At 58.8% G+C, this 11712-nt stretch overlaps 1 protein-coding gene across 1 annotated transcript in view; it reads left to right on the forward strand.

Annotated features, from left to right (window-relative positions):
* The first annotated feature begins 1865 nt into the window (after positions 1–1865).
* MYBPC3 (myosin binding protein C, cardiac) overlaps positions 1866–11712 on the forward strand; it is a 19359-nt gene continuing 9512 nt past the window's right edge. Inside the window, exons 1-18 of the mRNA XM_008574684.1 lie at positions 1866–1939; positions 3000–3266; positions 3967–4080; positions 4163–4270; positions 4356–4504; positions 5345–5462; positions 5965–6013; positions 6177–6206; positions 6380–6433; positions 6795–6797; positions 7185–7202; positions 7455–7618; positions 9643–9775; positions 9962–9964; positions 10072–10196; positions 10273–10378; positions 10473–10639; positions 11028–11193. Coding sequence (XP_008572906.1) covers positions 1915–1939; positions 3000–3266; positions 3967–4080; positions 4163–4270; positions 4356–4504; positions 5345–5462; positions 5965–6013; positions 6177–6206; positions 6380–6433; positions 6795–6797; positions 7185–7202; positions 7455–7618; positions 9643–9775; positions 9962–9964; positions 10072–10196; positions 10273–10378; positions 10473–10639; positions 11028–11193 — 1799 coding nt within the window. The 5' untranslated portion in view covers positions 1866–1914. The remainder of the gene's footprint in view (positions 1940–2999; positions 3267–3966; positions 4081–4162; positions 4271–4355; positions 4505–5344; positions 5463–5964; positions 6014–6176; positions 6207–6379; positions 6434–6794; positions 6798–7184; positions 7203–7454; positions 7619–9642; positions 9776–9961; positions 9965–10071; positions 10197–10272; positions 10379–10472; positions 10640–11027; positions 11194–11712) is intronic.

An 11712-nucleotide genomic window follows, 5' to 3' on the forward strand; every position in this document is an offset into this window, starting at 1 on the left:
TCCCCCCAGCGCCTCCCCGCGTCCCGCTTCGCCTCCCACCGGGACTCCGGCCCTGGGCCCTGGGCGCTGGACTGACCGAAGGGTCAGCCTTGCCTAGCACCGCCAGGGGTACCTCTTGGAGCGTCAGGTCGCCGCATCTGTGTACATTGGACCCCCCTTTAAGCATCTCCTCCTTCCCAGCCCCCTTGCCCACGAGCCTCCCCATGGAACTAAGTAAAATTATTCTCAGTTAATCCTCTTGCAGCACAGTCTCTGTTAAAATTTTGTGTGCACCTTGTCTGGGCCGCGTGTGCAGCGATGTCTCTTTTTCTCGTTTGTCCATCGGGTATTTACCAAGATCCGTACCCAATGCTGGACCCTGGGGACACGAGGACAAAGGACACACCATGCCTGGTGGAAAGAACAAGTTCTCAGTTGTTAACAGGGGAATAGATCATGTTTAAAAGCCCTCCGCACCTGATAGTTTTTAAAAAAGACTTGAACTCATAATCTTTAGTTACAGCCCCACTGATGATGATGATGATGATGACAGCAACAAGTGGGTTTTCTGGTCATTTAGTCCAGGTCAGCCTTGAGATGTGCAGTCTAATATCACCCCATTTTATAGAATGGAAAACTGAAGCTCACAGAAGTCAAATGTGTCCGAGGTCACACGCTGGTGAGTGGCCGGGCTGGATCCCACTCCAGGTCTGCCCCCGCCACGTCAGTGCGAGGTAGGAAGCTCCGCTGATCTGGAACAGGCTAATTGGTGTCAATGTCTTCTTTTAAAGGAGGCTCAGAAGCAGGGGATGTGGTTTAAAAGCAGTTAAAAATGGAAAAAAATAAAGGATTTCAGTGATTAAAGTGATGCTAAGTTTCAACTGTCTGGAAAATGCTTGTGTATACAATTGCTCCCTCTGTCGACAGCGGATAAGTGAACTTTCTTGATAGTGGGTCTTGCTTGGAGTGGGGTACATGTAATTTGCTTCAGATGCCCCTGATGTGAGAAGAGGAGGGTGGGGTCCAGTCACAGTGGGCAAAAGCTCATAGGGGAACAGTGGGGAGGGGCAAGGGGATTCAGAACATTCCGGCATTACTCTTTGTATTGATTCTTGTGACTGGCAAGAACCAGCTCTGTTTTGTCTTAAATTTAGAGATTCACCCCTATGCCCTCACCTGCAGTTTCACCCAGCCCTTCCCCTTGGGTGACACCAGCTCCCAATATTGCCTCCTCCCCACCTGGCCCTGTCTGAGCCCACCCAGGATTCGGCAGCATGAGGCTGGCCCCGGGTCCTGTGAGCTGCGATGATATGGACCAAACACAAGAGCAGACACTGATTCGGCATTCTCTGTTTCCACGCACTGCCCTAAGCGTTTCCATCTATAAACCCACTTCATACATGTAACAGTCTCATACCGTGGGCGCTGCTGTCGCCAGCCCCGCCGCACAGACGAGAAGACCAAGGCGCTGCGAGGTTAAGGGAACGGCAGTGCCGGGACTCAGGGGCAGCCTGGCCCCAGGGCCTGTGGGCACGGCCACTGCCTGCACTGCCTGACAAAGGTGCTCTTGAGCCTTATGACTATGGGCCCAGCGAGCTCCCTCCCACTGCACAATCTAGTGTCAGACAGGCATACAGACAGGACGTGGGGTGCCCCTGAGGTTCACCAAGGGTTGGGGAGTAGCAGCCATTATATTGTGCTGGGGAAGGGGGGAAGGGACAGGAGCCAGCCAGGAACAATGTGGCCCTACCTTCTCCCTGGAGAGACTTCAGCTCTCTGGAATTTGTCTATATTTAGCAGGTGGCTGGGCAGGAGGCAGATAAGCGGAGCCTGGGGAGGGGGGAGGTCTCCATATATAGGGGAAGGACAGGACCCCACTCAGTCCCTCTTTGGGTGGCCTGTGCCTGCTTGGTGCCCGGTGTGACCTCTCTCAAGATGCCTGAGCCAGGGAAGAAGCCAGGTAGTTCCAGGCCCAGGGCTGGGTCTGAGCGTGGGGGCGACGGGGCGTCTACAGTTGGGAGCAGGGCTAAGAGGGAGTTCTTGAGGGGGGTGGTGAGGACAAGGCCTCTGAGCCCCAGGATGGGGGGCCAGTCCTCCGGGTCCTTTTTCACTAGGGTCTCTGATGAGACTGAGGGTGAACCCAGGGTCAGGGGCACAGCCAGGAGAGAGAGCCAAGGCAGAAAGTGCCCAGGGCCATCACCCCACTGTCAGGGCTCAGAGGGACCCTGTCACTGTTCTCACCCCCTTCCTACAGCAAGTTCCCTGCAGACGGGAGCCCCAGTTTGGTCTAGACTTGAGCTGGGCTCACTCAATGCCCTTTGACTAGTCCCTACCCTCTCTGGGAGAGAATGGGACAGGGTTGGGATAGTTCCTCCCAGCTGTGACACTATCTGCTTCGTGAGCCTGTGCCCGTGTGGCCCCCACACCAGGCGTGGTCTTCTTCTCTGGGAGAGAACAGCCAAGAGGCTCCTGAGCCAGGCCAAGGGCAGAGCAAATCATAGCCCTGGGTCCTGGACTGAGTCCTTACCAAGGTTGTCCAGGGCAGGAATCCAGACACCCCCATCCCCCCAGCCTCCTCCCAGGCCAGCGTTATCTCAGTTGCTGATTCTCAGCCTGAGGCCCTTGGACAAATTTAGCTACATTCCAAGTAGGCATAGTACCCACCCCCTGCCCAGGGCCCCAGATGGTGGGGGAAGGGGGCTGGGCTCAGCCCTGGCATCCCCAGGCAGGAAGGGTGGATCATCCAGGGGACACACCTAGGAAAGGTCCTGTGTGGAGGTTAGGACCACATCCCTGGCTCTCCTGCCTAGTGGCCGTGTGGTCTTAGACAAGTCACAACCTCTCTGAACTTCAGTGTTCTTTTCTGAGAAGCAGGCATAACTGCACCCACCTCATAGAGCCATTGGAGTATTGAATGAGGTGATGCACGGACGTGCTTATTGCAGTGTTTAATAAGAGGGGCTGCAGGGGAAGGGTGCACGGGCGAGCCAGGGGTGCTGAGTCTCCATCTGGCCCTTCAGTCTCAGCCTTCAGCAAGAAGCCACGATCAGCGGAGGTGGCCGCAGGTAGCTCTGCTGTGTTCGAGGCCGAGACAGAGAGGGCAGGACTGAAGGTGCGCTGGCAGCGGGGGGGCAGTGACATCAGCGCCAGCGACAAGTACAGCCTGGCAGCCGAGGGCATGCGACACACCCTGACAGTGCAGGATGTGGGCTGGGCTGACCAGGGGTCCTATGCAGTCATCGCTGGCTCCTCCAAGGTCAAGTTTGATCTCAAGGTCATAGAGGCAGGTAAGATCCTGGTCAGCCTTCTCTGAGGTTTGGGCTTCTGGGGGAAGGGACTGCCCAGCCACCTCTCCACCCGCCCAGAGATTAGAAGGTGTTTTTGCTCTTTCTTGCCTTTGCTTTGGCTGTGACCTCCACCAGGAATGCCTTTTCCCTCTTCTGCACATGACCTCTCTGGGCATCCCCATGAGACTCCCTGGCCTGTTCCAGCCATTGTGGAGGTGGGAAAATTCAGATAGACAAAGCATAACCCTGCCCTCCTGCTGGAGATGCCTGGGGAGATGATCACAACAGATGGCAACTTAGTGGGCCGTGGGTGCTGGCAGGGGAAGCCCTGGAGGTATGAGCAAGGAAGGAACCCAGCCCAGCCTGGGGGGCTGCACCGAGCTGGAGCCTAGGGGAGGAGAGCAGGGATGGACCCCAGAGCTGTTCCGGGCAGACACACCAGGACGTGGGGACAGATGGCCTGTGAGGGGCAGGAGAAGGTAGGAAGCAGGCTGGCTCCCCAGCTTGGCATGACCCACCTCTGAGAAGGGCCTGGAAAGCCGGAAGACAGATGTGGCCGGAAGAGGTTTGGACATCTTCATCCAAGTGAGAGCCTCGTAGACAATGGGTTCATGGGTCTGATGCTCAGGAGAGATAGGGCGGAGGACAGGAGGGTCTCTGGTTAGAAGCTGCACCACAACTGCCACCCGATCCCCTCCAGAGAAGGCAGAGCTCGCGCCAGCCTCTGCCCCCAGCCCTGCTGAGGCCCCTGGAGCCCCTGGAGATGCCCCAGCCCCAGGTACTGAGCTGGAAGGAAGTGTCCCATGTTCCAAAGGTGAGAAGGGCTGGGCAGGTAGGGACAGGGCCGGCAGGTAGGGGGGTGTCCTGGGGCAGGTCTCAAAGGCCTCTGCTCACAGGCTCAAGCTCAGCAGCCTCCAGTGGCCCTGCCCCTGGAAGCCCTGGAACCCCCGAAGACCCCATTGGCCTCTTTGTGATGCGGCCACAGGATGGCGAGGTGACTGTGGGTGAGTGTGGGCTGCGGTGCCCAGAGGTGGGGGGAAAGGAAGCAGCAGGGCACACCCAAGCCCAACCTGTCACCCTTTTCTGCAGGCGGCAGCATCACCTTCTCAGCCCGTGTGGCGGGGGCCAGCCTCCTGAAACCGCCCATGGTCAAGTGGTTCAAGGGCAAGTGGGTGGACCTGAGCAGCAAGGTGGGCCAGCACCTGCAGCTGCATGACAGCTACGACCGGGCCAGCAAGGTGGGATCCATGGGACACCGGAGCTGGGGGGTCCAGGGAGCATGGTGAAGCTCAGGGGAGGGCTATGGGGAACATAAGGGGCTTGGAGGACGTGATAGTATCAAGGGGGCCTAATAAGGCTGGGGGGAGCTCAGGAAGGCTTGGGGACACCATGCAGCATGGGGGACACCAGCTAGTGAGGTTGTAAAGCTCCTGGATGGGTGGATATCAGAGGTCAAGGGACCCTCAGGGATTGGCCAGGACAATTCTTCATCATACAGAAAAGAAACCAAAGCTTAAGAGGTTAAGTTGCTGCTCCAAAGTCACTCAGAGCCAGGCCTAGAATCTTAAGCCCTGAGCCCTCTTATGCTTTGACTCCCAGCCTCTGCTTCTCCCAAACTCAAATAGTCCTGGGCTGCACGAGGGGGCCTCTGGCAGGGCAGAGCCAACATGCTCAGTGTGCGGGCTGTGTACTGCACAAAAGAGCTTCATCTTAAGTGGATGCCATTTGCCTTGTACAGATTTGTATTTTATCATGATCATGTGCCAGCAGATGGCAGTCATGGGTCTTGAGAAAGGGATCCTTTTTCTAATTTACACTAAAGCAACGTAAGGGTGAACTTAACCCTGAAGGGTGAGGAGGCTGCTGGCCATTTGCTACTCATGGTCTCCTTTAGGAATGAAAGGTGTCATCTCCTGGCCCCCAGTGTTCCCTGACATGCTGCCCCCACAGGTCTACCTGTTCGAGCTGCATATCACCGATGCCCAGGCCACCTTCGCTGGTGGCTACCGCTGCGAGGTGTCCACATGAAAGGTGTCATCTCCTGGCCCCCAGTGTTCCCTGACATGCTGCCCCCACAGGTCTACCTGTTTGAGCTGCATATCACCGATGCCCAGGCCACCTTCGCTGGTGGCTACCGCTGCGAGGTGTCCACCAAGGACAAATTTGACAGCTGCAACTTCAACCTCACTGTTCATGGTGAGGGGGCTCTGATGTCTGTCCTGGGCTCAGGCTCCCGGTGGGTCCCAGACCGCTGTGCCTGTCTCCATTTCCCAGCACTAAGGGAGATGTCTGTGCTGACCGGTGCTCAACGCGGCTCACACAAGGGTGTGAACAAAATCGCAGAGGCTTCCACTGTGACGGTGGAGGGCTTAGGACTGAATCCACATCTCTGTTTTAGTCACCTTAGTGTCCCGGCTCCTGGCACAGGGCCTGGCATCGTCTGAATGTTTGGTGGACAGGTGAAGGGTGAATTGAGAAATGGGTGGAGACCCACGACCCATAAGGAATTGGGGTCAATAAACTGTCCCAGCTCCCTGGTAGCTTGACTCGGCTGACAGGACAGATTCTGGGACAGATACAACCCTCAAGGGGTCATGGATGGGCAGGTCTGCGGATACTCAGAGACCCCAGGGCAGGGCTTCTCAGATGGGTCTCTCTGAAGCCCTGTCCCCTGTCTCCTTCCCCTCTTTTATCGCAGAGGCCGTGGGCCCAGGAGATCTGGATCTCCGATCAGCTTTCCGCCGCACGTGAGTGGCTCTGTCCTCAGGGCCTGGGGGAGGCCCGTGCTGGAGCCTGAAGCCCCTCAGGGGCAAGGCTGGGGGTGATGTGGGCACAGGGCTGAAGTTTATGTGGGATGGGGGGAGAGCAACTCCCCTGGGCAGGTGAGGACACTGAGTCTAACCCCCTCAGGAGTGTGGCTGGAGGTGGTCGGCGGATCAGGTACCCCTTCCCCAGTCCCTACCTGCCCCGTCCCAGACTCCTGGGGGTCTGAGTTGGGTGGCAAGCCCAGTCCGGCCCATGTCCCTTCCTCCCATGCCACCCCAATCCCGTCCTGCTCCCAAGTCCCTTCCAGTCCCCTCCAGTGCAGCCTCACGGGGGGTCCCTCTCCACAGTGACAGTCATGAGGATGCTGGGATTCTGGATTTTAGTTCGCTGCTAAAGAAGAGGTGAGTCCCTGAGTAGCAGCTGCCGTGGCAGGCTTTTTAGCTGTGTGGCTCTGAGCAAGTCACTGCACCTCTCTGAACCAGTGTCCTTGTCTGTCAAATGGGACGATCCCAGTGAGGGGAGGAGTTACAGGGCTCTGCAGACGCTCTGTCCTGTGAGCAGTCATCCTCACAGCGTCCCCACGGCCACCCCGCACTTGCAATATCTCACCACACTAGACTCTGGGGACCCAGAAGAAGCTGAGGGAGGGTCCCCAGAGCTGCAGGAATTGCCCACCCAACCCAGCCCATCTGACTTAGGTTCTCTCTGTCCTCTCTCCCTGTCCCCCAACCCCTCCATTACGGCTGCTGCTGCTGCTGCCAGAGAGTAAGAAACGGGGTGTGGGTGCTGTGGGGCAGCAGGGCACCGACCGGTGCAGAGGGGACTCTTTTGGGATCTCGTAGCCAGCCCTGCCAGGGTTTGGTGAGAAACTCGGACAGACCGGGCTGTGGATCCCCACTGCCTGGGGCGAGTCCCTGAGCCTTGGGTTTCTCCTGATACCCACCGTCTGCAAGAGCTCAGGAGGGATAAGGAAAGGTGGCTGCATGGGAGGCCCAGCCCCGGGCCTGCAGGGCACGCAGGTGCCCGTGAATGTGGGGTGTAAACGCGGGGAACAGCGAGGAGAGGAAGGCCCAGGGGTGGGGTCCCAGGTCTTCATGGGGAGGGCCCAGACCTCTAACGTGTCCACTGCCCTTTCTACCCCACCTGGAGCAGCAGTTTCCGGACCCCACGGTGAGTGCCCAACACAGCCCAGCACCCTTGTCACCCCTGCTTCACCCCAGCCCCCTTCAAACCCCTGGTACCCCCAGACCTGACCTGGCCCATGCCAGCTCAAGCTGTGCCACCAGAGGGGAAGGGGCAGCGGGGCTGGGGCAGCTCCAGCTTCTCAGTCCTGGGCCCCAGGCAGCCCCATCCCAGGGAAGGGGAGGACGGGGGACTGCAGTCTGGCCCCTGAGGCCTCTCTGCACGGACTGTGGGGTGCAGGGACCCGAAGCTGGAGGCAGCAGCCGAGGAGGACGTGTGGGAGATCCTGCGGCATGCGCCCCCGTCCGAGTACGAGCGAATCGCCTTCCAGCACGGCGTCACCGACCTGCGCGGCATGCTCAGGAGGCTCAAGGGCATTAAGCGGGATGAGAAAAAGAGCACAGGTTAGCCCTTCCCCTTCACGGGAAAGGAGAGGTCATAGGTTAGCCCCTGCCCCCACATACATGGAGAAATAGACGGGTCCAGCTTAGCCCGGAGACACACAGGAAAGGAGAAGAGCCTAGGTGAAGCCCCACCTGTGCAGGGAAAGGTCAGGAGTGCCCAGGTTAGCCCCTTTCCACCCAGACAGAAAAAGAGAAGAGCCAAGGTTAGCCCAGAGACAACCACAAGGAAAAGGACAGGGCATAAGTTCACCTTCCTCACAGGGTAAAAATCAGGCTGCCCCTTCCTTCTCCACCCCCCTCTGAAAAGAAAAGAAGCCTGATTAACCCTCTGCACACTCAGAGAGGAAAGAGGCCAGCTTAGCCCAGAGATCCTCACGGGAAAAGAGTAGAGCCTGGTTAATCTTCCTCACTGGCAACCAAAACAGGAAGGCACGGGTTAGCTCCGCCTTGTGCCCCAGGCAGCTCCAAGGAGGAGTCCCAGGTTAGCCCTTCCCCATCAAGGGGCTCACCAGGGTGGATGTGAGCTGAAGAAAGCAGTGGCCTTACTGGCTTGTCCCCCAGCCGTGTCCTCAGAGCCCAGCACGGTGGCTGACACGCAGAGAGTGCTCTGGAAATGCCAACTGAATAAATGGTCAGCACCCCTGCAGTGGCTTGGAAGATGAGCCCCTCCCAAACACACACATGAAAGGGGAGAGGGCTGGTGGTCTCCCCCTGCCCACCTCCCCGGGCTCCCCATGGCCCCATCACTAGGTGGCCTGGCCCTATTTAAATCAGGAAAGCCCCTGATGTCACAAGTGCTAACCCAGCCATTGCCCAAAGGGGCACCAAGCAAAGGTCTGCAAGTGACTGAGGAGCAGGTGGAGGCTGGGTGAGGCAGGCAGGAGCCCTCAGGAGCAGGGACATCTTGTAGCCCCAGCAGTAATAGGAATAATAGTAAAAGAGCTAATTCCTTACTAAGCCAGGCACTGAGTGCTTTATGTATTTGTCTCATTTAATTCTGACACAACACTATGCTATCGTCCCATTTGACAGACAAGGGACTCATTTCCATTTTACAAATGAGGAAACTGAGGCATGAGGAGGTTAGTTAAGGAACTAGCCCAAGGCTGAGACCACCAGGCAGCAGATCTCTGCCCTCCAAAGCCGGTTCTGGGCCCAGCCAGAGTGTCTGAGTGCTCGGACTCGGGGTGTTTCTGTGCTTGGTGGATGGATCCCCACTCCCTGGGCTCAGGTCATGTGGCCGGCTGGACTGGAGACACAGCTCTGCCCCATACCAGCCGGGCTGGAGGCCTGAGGCCAGTCACCGAGCCTCTGAGAGCATCGTTTCCCATCCTGCAGCATGGGGACCAGGACACTGGCCTTGAGGGCTGAGGGGGGAGTGTGCTGGGCACTCTAGGCAGGGGCACCTGGTGGCAGTGTAGAAATGGGGATGGCTGTAAAAACAGAGTAGAGAGGAAGAGAAGGTTCTCCAGACAAGCGTCTGTCTTTCTGGAAGCCCCTACCCTATCCCTGAGCTGAGCAGGTGGAGAGGACCCCAAGGAAGACAAGAGGACAAAGACAGAGAGGCAGGTGGCGGACAGACACATAGAAAGAAACAGAGTCACAGGAGAGACACAGGGAGGGAGGAGGAGGCAGGGAGCCCCAGAGGAGCAGGTACAGGTGGCAGCAGGCTGGGGACTGAGGGGTGGCGCTCAGCCTTTCAGAAGAAGCTGGAGCCGTGAGGACAAAGGCAGAGAGGCAGGTGGCGGACAGACACATAGAAAGAAACAGAGTCACAGGAGAGACACAGGGAGGGAGGAGGAGGCAGGGAGCGCCAGAGGAGCAGGTACAGGTGGCAGCAGGCTGGGGACTGAGGGGTGGCGCTCAGCCTTTCAGAGAGGACAAAGACAGAGAGGCAGGTGGCGGACAGACACATAGAAAGAAACAGAGTCACAGGAGAGACACAGGGAGGGAGGAGGAGGCAGGGAGCCCCAGAGGAGCAGGTACAGGTGGCAGCAGGCTGGGGACTGAGGGGTGGCGCTCAGCCTTTCAGAAGAAGCTGGAGCCGGCCTACCAGGTGAGCAAGGGCCACAAGATCCGGCTGACCGTGGAGCTGGCCGACCCCGACGCCGAGGTCAAGTGGCTTAAGAACGGCCAGGAGATCCAGATGAGTGGCAGGTGAGCCCAGGGTGTGGAGGGGTCCCGGGGCTGGGGGTGGCGCCCACCGCCTTGCTCCCTGCCCCTCTCTCTGCACGTGTCTCCGTCTGGCTGTCAGGCCCCATCCCTCTGCCCCATCTCTCTCCTTTTCTCTCGGTCTGGCTTCCTCCCGTTGGGAATGCACCAATGGTCCCTTCTGTTACGCAGCAAGTAAGTCCCCCCACAGACGCCTGGCTTGGGGGGCACAGGGGCTGCAATGGGGCACCGGCCTGGGAGGTGCGTCATGACTCTCCTGCCATCCCCTGCGACCCCGCCAGGTACATCTTTGAGTCCATCGGTGCCAAGCGCACCCTGACCATCAGCCAGTGCTCGCTGGCGGATGACGCGGCCTACCAGTGCGTGGTGGGCGGCGAGAAGTGCAGCACGGAGCTCTTCGTCAAAGGTGGGCCTGGGACCCGGGGACCCTGGCACCTGGGGAGGGGAGGACACCGGCCCTCACGCTCTCCCTGCCTGGAAAGAGCCCCCCGTGCTGATCACGCGGCCCCTGGAGGACCAGCTGGTGATGGTGGGACAGCGGGTGGAGTTTGAGTGTGAAGTGTCCGAGGAGGGGGCCCAGGTCAAATGGTGAGTGCCGGGGGCGAGGGGCAGGGGACAGGGCGGGGTCTGGGGCATCCACCCAGGCGAGGCCACAGCGCTTGCTGCCCGTCCACCCGGCCAGGCTGAAGGATGGGGTGGAGCTGACCCGGGAGGAAACCTTCAAGTACCGGTTCAAGAAGGACGGGCGAAGACACCACCTGATCATCAATGAGGCGACGCTGGAGGACACAGGGCACTATGCGCTGCGCACCAGCGGGGGCCAGGCGCTGGCCGAGCTCATTGTGCAGGGTGAGCTGGATGGGACACATGGGCTTCAGCCCCAACCCCGCCCTGCCACAGAGAGGGATGGAGGCCTGTGTGACCTTGGGCAAGTCACTCTGACATCCTGAGCCTCACCTTTCCTATCTGTGAAATGGGGGTGCTGAGGTGCCCACTCCAGAGGGTGCTGGGAGGGTCAGATGGGCCCGTCAGCATCCCCTCCAACACTTGAGGTTCCTGCGCACACTGCACCATCACAGGCACACACACGTGCCACACGCATGCACATGTGTGTTTTCACATGACCACACATACCCAGACGTGCACACCATAGCCCATGAGCCCACAAGTTCTCTGCAGGGATTCACACCCGCACCCACGCACCCTCCCGAGCTCACTGGCTCTGTCCTGCCTCCAGAGAAGAAGCTGGAGGTGTACCAGAGCATCGCCGACCTGACGGTGGGCGCCAAGGACCAGGCCGTGTTCAAGTGTGAGGTCTCGGACGAGAATGTGCGGGGCGTGTGGCTGAAGAATGGGAAGGAACTGGTGCCTGACAGCCGCATCAAGGTGTCCCACATCGGGCGGTGAGTGCAGAGGGCAGGTGGGGGACAGGCAGGGACTGAGATGGAGACACTCAAAGAGACAGAGACAGAGACTGAAATAGAAAGAGAGAAAGAAAAAGAGACAGAAAGACAGAAATAAAGTTAGGGAGAGACAGAAAGATATGGGGAGAGAGAGACAGACAAGGAGAGTCCATCAGAGACAGAGAAGGACAGACGGACAGAGACAAAGAAGCAGCAGTGGGAGGGACAGACAGGGCGGGGAGCCCCCAGCCCCTGTCCCATCCCACGACCAGGGCAGGGCGGAGACCCCGCTCCCTTGCTCGCCGGGAGTGCTGGGCCTGAGTTCACAGAGACTGATGAGACTCGGCCCCTGCCCAGTCCCCAAGGGCCCAGCCAACAGGACGCTTTGGTGTAGAAATCACTCTGCACTGCCTACCTCTGAACACATGCCAGGAACTAGAAAATTCGAAAGTAGAGGAAGAAAGCATTTTTTTAAAACCAGAACACCAAGGAGCTAGGACAGGGGAGGGTCCCTGGAAC

The sequence above is a fragment of the Galeopterus variegatus genome, unplaced genomic scaffold (genome assembly GCF_000696425.1).
Source record: "Galeopterus variegatus unplaced genomic scaffold, G_variegatus-3.0.2 Scaffold1088, whole genome shotgun sequence".
Classification (NCBI taxonomy): domain Eukaryota; kingdom Metazoa; phylum Chordata; class Mammalia; order Dermoptera; family Cynocephalidae; genus Galeopterus; species Galeopterus variegatus.